Source organism: Pangasianodon hypophthalmus, chromosome 23, assembly GCF_027358585.1.
Source record: "Pangasianodon hypophthalmus isolate fPanHyp1 chromosome 23, fPanHyp1.pri, whole genome shotgun sequence".
Taxonomy (NCBI): domain Eukaryota; kingdom Metazoa; phylum Chordata; class Actinopteri; order Siluriformes; family Pangasiidae; genus Pangasianodon; species Pangasianodon hypophthalmus.
This window is the reverse complement of record NC_069732.1, coordinates 12,717,557-12,729,838: the sequence shown is the minus strand read 5'-3', so window position 1 is coordinate 12,729,838 and position 12,282 is coordinate 12,717,557. Positions and strand designations below refer to the sequence as shown.

At 40.1% G+C, this 12,282-nt stretch overlaps 2 protein-coding genes across 7 annotated transcripts; one reads left to right on the top strand and one right to left on the bottom strand.

Annotated features, from left to right (window-relative positions):
* The first annotated feature begins 13 nt into the window (after positions 1 to 13).
* On the top strand, positions 14 to 7,605 carry zcchc17 (zinc finger, CCHC domain containing 17). 6 transcript variants are annotated; one of them, XM_053228465.1, is made up of 9 exons: positions 2,299 to 2,849; positions 2,931 to 3,544; positions 3,919 to 4,000; positions 4,101 to 4,158; positions 4,248 to 4,348; positions 4,522 to 4,613; positions 4,852 to 4,952; positions 6,461 to 6,579; positions 6,737 to 7,605. In XM_053228465.1, the coding sequence occupies exons 2-9, from the start codon at positions 3,210 to 3,212 to the stop codon at positions 6,890 to 6,892; spliced, it is 1,044 nt and encodes a 347-aa protein (XP_053084440.1). In that variant the 5' UTR covers positions 2,299 to 2,849; positions 2,931 to 3,209; the 3' UTR covers positions 6,893 to 7,605. The 6 variants fall into 6 exon arrangements, with proteins under 6 accessions (XP_026785476.1, XP_026785477.1, XP_053084440.1 ...); XM_026929675.3 differs by lacking the exons at positions 2,299 to 2,849; positions 2,931 to 3,544 and adding an exon at positions 14 to 150; XM_026929676.3 differs by lacking the exons at positions 2,299 to 2,849; positions 2,931 to 3,544 and adding an exon at positions 446 to 469.
* Positions 7,587 to 11,066, bottom strand: fabp3 (fatty acid binding protein 3, muscle and heart). Its single transcript, XM_026929677.2, has 4 exons — positions 10,900 to 11,066; positions 8,793 to 8,965; positions 7,863 to 7,964; positions 7,587 to 7,768 (listed from the first exon to the last, which is right to left on the bottom strand). Exons 1-4 carry the CDS (start codon positions 10,970 to 10,972, stop codon positions 7,715 to 7,717), a joined length of 402 nt encoding a protein of 133 aa, XP_026785478.1. The 5' UTR covers positions 10,973 to 11,066; the 3' UTR covers positions 7,587 to 7,714.
* Positions 11,067 to 12,282: the final 1,216 nt, after the last annotated feature.

Genomic DNA, 12,282 nt, shown 5'->3' with positions numbered 1-12,282 from the left:
ATCTTATTGGCTGCCATCCATTTGATGGCGCTCTTTGACCCGGAAGTCGAATCTCGGAAGAAAACATTTGTATGTATTTACTAATGCGTCTCTTTTTATCTCTCGTCGTTTGTTGGAAATAAAAACCTTAGAACAAACTTAGTGAAAGCGGTAAGTTTTGCATGATCTCTTCTCTTCAAGTGATTTTGTAGGGTATTGTAGTTTTCTAAAATAAAATCTCTTATACGCAGTGAAAGATGGCTGCCTTTTTTATGGGGGTTTTATTTTATTAAATGTATTATATACAGTTCTTAATCTTGTACACTCAGATTATGTACAAATACCTTGTAGCTTACCGTATAGGTGCATTTTATAGGTTTATAATTAATGAGTGTTGCTCATCTGTTGCTATGAGCAGCTTCCTTCAACCTGTTCCTCACGTGACCAGATCTTCCTCACTCTCTCAGGACAGCAAGGACCTGAGAGCATGGTACAGTAGTGGCATGGTAGTGTGTGTTGCACTGATATGAGTATATCAGATACAGCAGTGTTGCTGGGATCTGTACACACTGTGGTTTCATACTGACCACTTTTTTTTTTAAACACACCATGTCGGTTCACCTTGTACATGTATATTTAGAGTCTATAGCTATCAGTGTAACTACATGATGTCCCAAAAGTCTGCATCCATAGGGGAAATTAACACTTTTTTAGCAAAATGTAACTTTATGAACAAAACATCCTCTACATTAATGCCAGATCTTTGTAAATACACACAGAGTCGTCTCGCCCAACTTTGGCCCCCAGTTTGGCAACAGTGTTGTGTGTGATGTGTTTGCAATGTTTCCTGTTAAAGACCATCGCAGCCTTGTGACAGCTTCCTTCTTCTTCTTTCTTCAAAAGAACACATTCTTCTTTTGTCACAGGCATCCTTAAAGGCTATCTGAAAAAAAATATATAGAATATAAGCTAAGTATGAAAACTTTTGGAAGACATTTTGCTAAAAAGTGTTGATTTCAAGTCAAGTCAAGTCAAGTGGCTTTATTGTCATTTCAACCATGTACAGCTAGTCAGTACACAGTGAAATGCAACAGCGTTCCTTCAGGACCATGGTGCTACATAAAACAACATGGAACAACACAGAACTACAATGACTACCAAAACAGGACAATAGGCACAGTAAGATACAGTGCAGCGCCAATTAGTACACAGTTCTAGTAAGAAAGGGAATCACATATGACAGTAGTGCAAAGGAGTAACAATATATGTTGCTGTAAATGTAAACATAAGGGGTAGCAGACAGGTCGAGAGTATAAAAAAAAAAATTATATACAGTATTTTATAAATATTGTAGCAGCAAAAATGCAGGTAGTGAATACAGAGATGTGCAAAAATTGCAAAGAGAATGGGATGGTGTTCAGTTGTGTGTGTGTGTTTCCCCTATGTATGGAGACTTTTGGGACACCCTATATACACAATTTGTACTAGTCATCCTCTACACATTGCTGTCTCACAGCTCCAGGGTCTCCCAGCTCCGTCCTCTCTGACTGCTGAAGACTTTGCCACCTTTTATGGTGGGAAGATTGAAAAAATCTGCCAGACCTTTACTCCTACCCCAACTCCTACACCACACACTCAGGATTCCACTTCTCTTTCACTGACACATTTTTCTAATTTAACAACAGAAGAGATCCTGCAAGTCATCTTGTCCTACTACCACCTGGCCATTGGATCCAGTCCCTTTCACAATGGTCCAGACCATCTCACTAGACCTCCTCCCCTTCATCGTTACTATCATCAATGGCTCCATAACATCTGGTCATGTACCAACTGCATTCAAGAGAGCAAGGGTGATTCCCATAATGAAAAAACCCACTCTGGATCCCACAGACATCCGCAACTATCGACTGGTATCACTTCTCTCTTTTCTTTCTAAAATCCTCAAACACACTGTCTGCAATCAACGGTCTCTCTAGCGCTCACAGAACAAGCTCCAAGATCCTAACCAGTCTGGCTTCAAAGCAGCACATTTCACAGAGAGTGCCCTTTTGGCATCAGTCCTCATCCTCCTTGACCATTCAGCAGCGTTTGACACAATCAACCACAAGACTCTCTTGTCCACCCTCATGAGTCTTGGAATCTGTGGTGCAGCATGGCAAAGGTTTGCATGTATGGAGGAATTTCCTGTTATCTATATCAATATTATTTGTTAATCAGTGTTATATCAATCAGTATCTATGCAACAGTATTGAAAAGTGACCTTAAATCACCTTATGTATTAACGTTCAGAGCTTCATTTATTCCTACACTGTACCATTTCTGGTGCATTTGGAAGGGTGACTTTGGGCCTGTGATCCTGCAGGGATGTTTCTGTGAGAACGGACTGGTGTGACCTTGTAGGTGGTGTTTTTTAAGGTGAAGGCTAATGTTGTTTTTGAAAACATAAACTGACTGAACTCTCGCCATGGTTAAAACGGAGATAAGGGGAAAGTGAAATAATTGGGGCAAGAGGCAGGTGTGTGATTAAGAGAAAGAAGAGAAAATTCCATCCGATTAGATCATTGTTTTAGAACTGTATAAAAGCATGGGCCATGACTATGTAAATCAGATTCCCTGCAGACCATCTCGGCTTTGTTGTTTGATTCAATAAAGTCTATAGATTTTTGGCATCCAGAACCACTTGTCTTTGTAACTCATTTTTCTTATTCTGATTTGCAGAAGTATTTGCGATGACACTTCCTACCTGGAAGGTTGGTCATATCAGGTGACATGGAGGGGATCCACATCTGCTCTATGCAGACTCTCCACTGGTGTCCCATAAGGCTCAGTACTTGGTCCTCTTCTGTTCTCCAACGACAGTCGATCTCTTGGTCAGGTCATATCCTCACATGGGTTTTCTTACCACTGCTATGCGGATGACACTCAACTCATCCTCTCCTTCCCTCCCTCAGACACTCATGTTTCCGCTCAGATCTCTGCATGTCTGGCAGACATCTCATCATGAAAGGCAGTTCATCAGCTGAAACTTGATCCCAGCAAAACTGAACTACTGTTCATCCCAGGTGATTCATCCCCATCTCAGGATCTTGTGATTTCCCTGGACAACTCTCTGATCTTAACATTGCTTACTGGATGCAACCTTCGGTTAACCATGGACAATCAACTGTCCTTTTCCTCTCTCATTGCTAATTTTACATGCTCATGTTGATTTCTCCACACAGGCCACTCAGATGCTTGGTCAGTCCTTTGTCATTTCGAGACTGGACTACTGCAACTCGCTCCTGGCAAGTCTGCCTCTGAGCACCATTCAACCTCTGCAACTGATCCAAAATGCAGCTGTGCGACTTGTTTTCAACCTTCCTAAGTTCTCCCACCCCACTCCAGTACTACGCTCCCTCCACTGCCTTCTTGTAGCTGCCCACTTTTTTTGTAGTTGTCAAAAAGCCAAAGCCAAAAACGGACCAGCACCCACTTACCTCAAAGCACTTATCACACCCGCACCCCACCACGCTTCCTCCGATCCTCCAGCACTGCTCGACTGGTCCCACCATCTCTCGGGGTACAAGTAAGGCATGCATCAAGACTTTTCTCTGTTTTGGCACCTAGGTGGTGGAATGGACTTCCCCATGATGTCCAAAGCTGAGTCACTGACAGTCTTCAAATGACGTCTAAAGACCTACCTCTTCCTGAAGTACTTAAATTAGCACTTTGAAAAAAATTGTGTTGTCTGTATGCTTCTCTTGCTATATTACCTCCCCAAGAGTTTTTAGACTGATGGTATTCTTAGTCCGTGACATAGCGAACCAGTATCAGGATGTATTTATTGATAGAGATTTCAAAGCACTTCTGCAAGTCGCTCTGGATAAGGGCATCTGCCAAATGCCATAAATGTAAATTATTAATAGAGGTAGTAATAGTAATTGGTTTTGTGTGTGTTAGAATTGCGATGGCCAGTGAGCACAGCAGAGAGCCAGCTGGGCTGGATGGACTACCAGAGCTGTACAGCATTCTACGTGGAGAGGTCAGCACTATCAGCATCTAATTAGAAACACAGGATGTGTGTGTGTTTTTTTTTTTTTTTTTTTTTTTTTTTTATAAACTTTTTTTACTCTCTTTTGCAGGTGGCTTCTATTACAGCATATGGTGCTTTTGTTAAGATTCCAGGATACAGAAAACAAGGTAATTTGGCAAACTCTTTGAATTGCTTGACTAATTCTGAGTGCTGATAAATGGTTGGAAGGTTTTAGCATACATATTTGCTCTCACAGGTCTAGTTCATAAGAATGACATGTCTGCCTCCCGGGTTGACAATCCTGCTGAAATTGTCGATGTTGGAGAGCAAGTGTGGATTAAAGTCATAGGCAGAGAGGTAAACACACAGCATACAACACAACTAAAATCACAAAGCTATTGTCCAGAAGTATAATGAAATGGATATGTTATAGCTAAATTCTCATTGGTTTTGTTGCTGCATATTCATTATGTACCAATAATGTAATGGAAGCACTTCAAACGATGCTATTTTTTCCTGTTTTGTGCCAGATTAATGATGAAAAAATCAAGCTAGCTTTTTCTATGAAAGCTGTTAATCAAGGCACAGGGCGGGACCTGGATCCCAACAATGTGATGGCTGAGTACGTAGTCTTTATTTAACACTGTGTACACACACACACACATATATATATATATATATATATATATATATATATATATATATATATATATATATATATATATATATATATATATATATATATATATATATAGATTATAGATATAGATATATATAGATATATATTGTTCATTTTGACTTTAGGCATTATTCATTTGCATTTATTGATTGTGTAATTATGTGTGTATGTACACAATTAGGCAGGATGCACGCAGGCGTAGGCAGTTCCGGGATCACACAAGTCAGAAAATCACTCTAGAAGCTGTGCTCAATACCACCTGTAAGAAGTGTGGGTGCACAGGTAAGTATATAAGACTGATTTCATCCAGGGCTTTATATAACCACAGTGTGAATGCCATTACTACAGAATTTCTTCATAAGATAAAATAATTACTGTTACTAAATTACAGTAGAGCTTCAACAGTGCCAAGCTGTAACTCTTCCCAAACATTTTCAGGTCAAGAGCCCAGGCCGATATCAGAAAAATTTACATTCCACAAAAATCACAACCCTTTTTGAATTTTATTGAAACAGTAGCACATGAGTCCTTGAACCAAATCCCTCCTTATTCAAGCAACTAGATATAATAAATCAACACCATAGGTGTAGACACACCTTTATATATATATATACACACACACACACACACCCTGACCTCCTTACATGTTTGCTGCAGTATAGCTAATCTTAGCAAATTGGCACTTTATAAAGAATGATGAAGTGACTGATGAAGCTGCTGTCAGTCTTGGCCATTAAGTTTGATACAGTTTGATTTCCAAAGCAGCAGAATGTCTCCCTGCTCCAGGGTCCCCGGTTCGATCCTGAGCCGGGAGATTACTGTCCGTGTGGAGTTTGATATGTTCTCCTGGTGTAGGTTTCCTCCCACCTCCAAAAAACATGCTTGCAGCTCGATAGGTAAATCTAAATTTTCCCTAGGTGTGAATGAGTGTGTAAACTTGTGTGGCATCCCGTCCAGGGTGTATCCCGTGGCCAGTGTTCCCAGGATAGGCTCCGAATCCTCTGTGAATTCGAGCAGGATAAAGTAGTTACTGAAGGTGAATGAATGAATGAATGAATGTTTAATACACCAATAAATTGTAAAGGGCAGGTAAAGGATGTTGATACACCTTTTTCTAAAAATTCCAGTGCCCAAGTTGGATAAATTGTATTGAAAGATTTGCTATTACATCCAGGGTTTGTACAGATGCTTGAAGTTATAAAAAAGCTTAATTCTTATAGTTATGTTTTGAAATATACCTAGGTTTAACAGTTGGAGATTGCTTGATGCTTTCATTAAAAGTTGACTCGATAACATTTAGGTGTGTCCTTTGTATCTACTGAGCTGCATTGGAAACTAAATTGTTTTCAAGTTTGTAAAAACATTGTAATGCTAACAGGTAACCTCTATAATCTATTATTAGCACTGCACTTTACTTTTTTTGGCAGGTGGTAATGCCTTCTATGAGTATCAAATAGTTACCTACTTGTTAATATTACACCTGACTGCCAACTTAAATTGACTAGACATTAAAATTACAGGCTTTGGTTACATCACTGCTCGAACCTTGTTATAACAAGAAAAGTTTGATTATAGACTTTCAATGTGCTGGGAAAGTGTTTGAATTTCACTTCCGAGAAGCTGTGTAAACACTTTATGTCCTCCCAGCATCGCTATGGTTTGAGCTAAGGCTAAACATCTGTATGGGAACAGCTCTATGGGACTATCAAAGTATGTCAAAGGCCCAAGGTCCAGATACGTGTGTGTATGTGTGTGTGTTTGTTCATTTCCATGCATGTGTTTGCTCTTAGGTCACTTTGCAAAAGACTGTTTCTCACAGCCAGGGGAGAAAAAGTATAGTTTGGTGCCAGAAGAGGAGGAGGAACCAGCCAGCCAGACTGTCCAATCAGAGCCTCAGAAAAGAAAGAAGGTTGCAACACACCCCTCAGCCCCGCCCCTTTGAAAGCAAACACAGATTTATAGCATTATCTATCTTTTCTTCCATCCCTTGTTCTTAAGCTCTCACTGCTTTAGTTCTTTTGCATGTATAACTCATGTTGGTCTTTTATGACTTCTCTCTGCCATAGGAAAAGAAAGCCAAGAAAGAGAAGAAAAAGAAAGAGAGAAAGCGAGAGAGCTCATCTTCAGACAGCAGTGATAATGCCAAAAGAGCGAGACACTCCCATTCACATTCAGAAAAGAAGAAAAAGCACAAGAAACATAAGCACAAGACACACAAATAAGCTCTGGACATCAGGTCATGGAGTTCACATGTTCAGCTGCATAAGTCATTTGTGTGTGTGTGTGTGCGTGCACGCGCATCTGTGTGTTTACAAAGGACTTTCAGTCTCATACAAGTACAAGCCTGCACTGATCTTAGACCAGTCAGCTTTCCTGCTCGTGTCTGAAGGCTGTTCATTTTATAAAAAATTATGAATTGGGGGGGGAAAAAAAACATTGGTGGAGAAATAAAAGTGCTGAAGTGAAAACTCAACATACAGAATTGTCTAAATATTTCACAAAAAGTCAGTTATTTGTTGCAGTTTTGAAAAGTGGTGGTAAAGTCCATGACTGGAGTGGTTGGGACATGGAGGTGAAAGGGCAGGGGTCATTCCTGCATGACCTCCTTACCCACTGAACAGAAGCCAGGCATCAGCTCAAATTAGAAAACACGTGACATGGATATGGGAACAAGCTTAAATTAGATGTACAGGACACAGTCCCAGCAACCATGCAGTCACCTAGCAGACCAACCCAGGGGCCTTGGATCTGCTGCTGGAAATATTACCAGGTATAAATAGGCTGCGTGATGGATTTGTGATGGCACGGTGATGCAGAGCCTCAATATTTACCACTTTAATGTGAGGAATTTAATGATGAGACCATGTGCTCACAATAGATTACATCAGGAAAAAAAAAAACAACAAAGTAGCCATGTTTTTGGGGATGTAAGCTGAGGTTTTATTGTGTTTTTTTGGAACATGAGTTATTGACAAATTGTTGGAAACACACTTGACAAGGCAAAGGTTTTTTCAGTAGGAACAAACACAGTTGTGGGAGAAACTTCAGTCTGCTTTCACGTAGGATCGTGTGCAGACCACGTCGCCAAGAGTTAGTGTCTGTCAAAGAGAATAAATAGGGAGTTTAATCAACAAACCACAAACACACCTTAAATTCTGTCGAGACCACAACTAATACACAAGTGATACTGACCAGTGTGAGACTGTTACCATCAACTTCTCGGACAAGAGACGTCTCTTTGCCGTCCCATTTCTGAACGTGGACCAGCTTGTTCCCATCAAGGGTCACCAATGACTGAAACACACAAGATCGAGGTCAATAAAATATACATTTTTTTAAATTAGATTTTTACTTTTAATCCTGTAACATATCACGTCTCAGCTTCTAACACTTCTTAATAACAGCACTATCAAAAGCATTCCTGGATAAAACAAACAATGCCTTGTCTGAAATCATAGTCATGGCATGTTCCTTTCTTTCTTTCTTTTTTCTACTCAGCCCTGCTGACTAAACATTCAGACGCAACCAAAGCAGCCAAAGTGCTGACGCTGTGACCGAACTGGCTGTTCCATTACTTCCATTTCCATAGCAATCACATGTTTCTTACATAAATGTCATGACACATCAAAGCCATTTTTTTAGGTTTCTTAAGTAAAATGTTTCATGTTTAATCACGTTTGAAGTGTCAAAATGTTTCAATCATTAAAAAATCTGTTTGCTAGAATTAGCTTGCAATTAAATCAATGGGCTGCAACTGGACTAGGTTAGCTAAACAAATATTTAGTTCAGTAATGAGTCAAATGAATTAAATAAATAAAGCTAGCTGGCTAGTTTAAACCTCACTGATTACACTGAGGGGTTTATAAAATATATTAAACCAGCTGCTGTTATAGCAAGAGGCCATCACGGCAGTAGCTAAACATTACGTATATAATGGAGATAGTCAGCCAGCTAGTTCCACACTGTAACTTTGTTAATCCACAAAGGTTCCTTTGTAAGGACGACATCGGGCCAGTTTAGCAACGCAAGAATCAAGGTTAGCACACTGGGAGCATGGTATAATGCACGTATTTAATATTTTCCTAAGATTACACATTGATTAGTGTATATACTCAAATGCACCTTGACTTTACGGTCGTCTGCTGTGGTCTCGTCAAACTCCTCTCCCAGCTTGAACTTGATTTCTGTGTTCTTGAAGGTGCTGACTGTCTTTAGCGTGACGGCGTCACCATCAACGGAAATGATGGTGGTGGGTTTGGTCATGCTGCCGACTTGGCGTGTCGCAAAACCGACACCTAGTACACACACACAAAAACCAAATATATGCATATAAATTCTGAGGTCAAACCTAAACAGTACAAATGTTACATGGTTGTATGTGTCAATTTATACTCTGGTGTACTCTTAAAAATAACACACATGCATACATGTTAAGTCAACAAGGTATTCTAGTTAGATGTTGACCTTTCCCACATTAATCAAAACCATAAACACTTCTGTGTATTGAAATAGCTCAGAATTACCTAATTTTCCACTCTTACATAAAATATTCAATGGAAATTTCACAGTGGGGGGTAATGCATCCACAGAGACAGAGCAGGAGGCTACTGCAGCAGATAGTCACACAATGACACACAACCCCCCACCAACATTCACAGGTTAGCCATGGGTGACCATGTCCTTGCTAGTTCCAAAGTCTGGAACGGTCAAAAGGGTCAAATCAACATTAGCAGTCTACGGCTGATAGTCAGAGTAAGCACTGAATATTGATTTGTTCTGTAGTGAGCTAGACTGGACAAGGTTAAGGTTGGACCCTTATATGAATCAAAGAGGTCACCACATGCCCAGTCACACTGACTTACTACTGCTACACATTTTGTGACCTGGATGACAGAAAAGTTTCTCAATCCCCAGAGTGAAAATTGCTTACTCCACCAGACACGTGCTCACTACGTACCCTCTTCTCACCAGATCTTTTCCTTGCAATATGTTTCTCAAGCCTACTCTCAAAGATCCCAGTACTATTGTAGAGTGTAAATAAATGTTTCACCCATGCTGGGGGAAAAAAAAAATAAATAAAAATAATAATAATAATAATGTATAAAAATGCTTACACCAGCATTAAATCCATGATTTTTTTTTTTTTTTTTTTTTACAAATTGGCTTTGTTTTAGTTGGTTGCAGAACCCTGCTAGTAAAGCTGGTCTTTCAAGTGCTTGTTGCTTGCCGTTAAACACAATGCATTACGCTGGTACAAGCAGTTTTTTCTTCACTCAGGATTGTGCGTTTGTGTGTTTGTGTGTGAGATCTTGGGCGAGTTGGTGCAGTCTGCTGGTCCAAACGTGTTGGTTTAGTCCTGCTTACATCAACACAAAGCTAAGTCAAGTCAACACAAGCTTCACTAATGGACTCCCGTAAGCAGCTTGATTTTTTTTCCCATAACCTTCTTTTTAAACATGCTGTTTGGGTGTGAGAACCCAGCTGAAAACAAGCCAGATGTGAAACAGCGGCAAAGTTGCCTGTGGGTTTACTAAAGCCGTCATTCATCCATGGCATGTTTGCCAAGATGTGAGAGATTTGCTTCTTTAATCTTGCACTGGGGTTGTGTGACTAACAAGTCAGTCACCCTGAAATGAGATTTAAAAGAAGCTAATGCACCAAACATTGCTCATCAACTACATTTGGTGTAATAGTGTACATTTCATTTGTGGCCAAACTACACCTGCAGTTTCTCTTTTCTGTTCAGGACCAAAAAACCAAATCCTAAGAGCTGAGAAACATGTAAAAGCTAAGAAAATGGACAACATTTGTATAATATGTAAAACTACTTTAATCCACTGGTGAGCTTTTCATGCCCACGTGCTCCAGTGTAGCTGTGTGTAGGTGTGAGCCATCACCCAGCGCGCGCGCGTCTGTGTGAGTGTGTGCGCGCGTGGGGGACCCACCCTGCATCGCACCGCGCCAAACACACACACACACACACACACACACACACACACACAAGCATCGTCCATCCACACACATGCATCTGCATGCATTTTAGTTTCCCCAAACAAAATAAATTTGTATTTATTCCTCAACATTTCATCAGAGGCCGCTCCGATTCTCGCGTACTCGCAGGCAGAGATTCACGCGCTGCACTCAAACACCTGTTCTCTTTCTCTCTCTCTCTCTCTCTCTCACACACACACACATTTTCACACCCTCACGGACTCACTCATACACTCACCAAGGGCTTTCATGTACTCATCGAAATTCTTGCTCTCCTTAAGGTTCCACGTGCCGACGAAGGTTTCTGCCATTTTTTCCACCGCAGTGTGCTCTCAGCCAGAGATAGAGGAAGAATGAACGAATGAGCGGTAAAGAAATGAAGAAAGACGGAGGAGGCTGACGAGTTGCTGAGCTTCTGCAATCTTACTGGCTGATATATACCGGCTGTTCATGACGTCAGAGCACAGCCTGAGAAAAGGGAGGAGTGATGGAGGGGTGAATGCAAAAGGGAGACAGAGAGAAAGACACACACACACACACACACACACGCACAAAGTCACGCAAGGGACAGAAGAAAAAGGGTGCGAAAGACAGATGGGGGATGGTGGACAACAGCAGCTGTATTAACACCAGCTAGGCTTCAGAGAAGGAGAGACAAAGAGTGACATTGTCAGGGGAAAATTGTAAAAGCTTACAGTAAAGCAGTAAACACATTCTGGACAAAAGAAAGAATTTTCCCCACATGCAACATATAACATGACCTGTCTCTCTTTCTTTCAGAAATGTTATTTGGGAATGGCAAGGTGTAGCAGCTGAAACATTTATTGCTTATTTATTGTAAAGAATCTCAGTGTATTGTGGTATCTTTAATTCATTGTGCATTAGAGCAAAATGATCAATGCAGCAGTGGTCTGTCCAGATTTTAAATTTTAATGGATGGCATATGACAAAATTGCATTTGCAGAAAATTTGCATTGTTCCTTGGTGAAGATTATATAATCAGATAATGGCATTACTGTATCAGCTTTATAGTCGCTTTATAGTTTCTAATTCTCCAATACTAAGGATTTTGGTCAAAAATATAGTAACCACAATGCTACAATGATTTTATAAATCAATATGACTGATTAAAAGTTTGCATTAATTGCATAGGATTATTAGCCTTCTCAGAGATGTATTTTGAAGTCAGAGTTGTGGGTGGGAGGGCGTATGTTAAAGCTGGCATCTGCCACCCTGTACCATCCCTGTGCACATCCATGTATTGCATCATCACTTGTGCACTTACCTTGTCAGGCACTGAGAGTCAATGCAGAGCCTGCTATGCCATACAGATAAAAAAAATCATGATCAACCATTTTAACAAAATAATGTACAATCATAAATTAAATAAATACATATCATTGTTTGCCAAGATCCCTCAAACAGTTTATTGTTTTTATGACCAAGTCACCTTGTTAACTATCTTGCTATATTCCATAACTGCAAGAGATATTAATCTAGTACAGATAGTGTAATTAGATATGCATCAAGACATGCCATTGCAATTTAAGGCTCTGTTATTCAGTCATGTAGCTGCTGTTAATGTTTTACTGTGGTTTTGGTTACTGTCTTGGAATCAAGC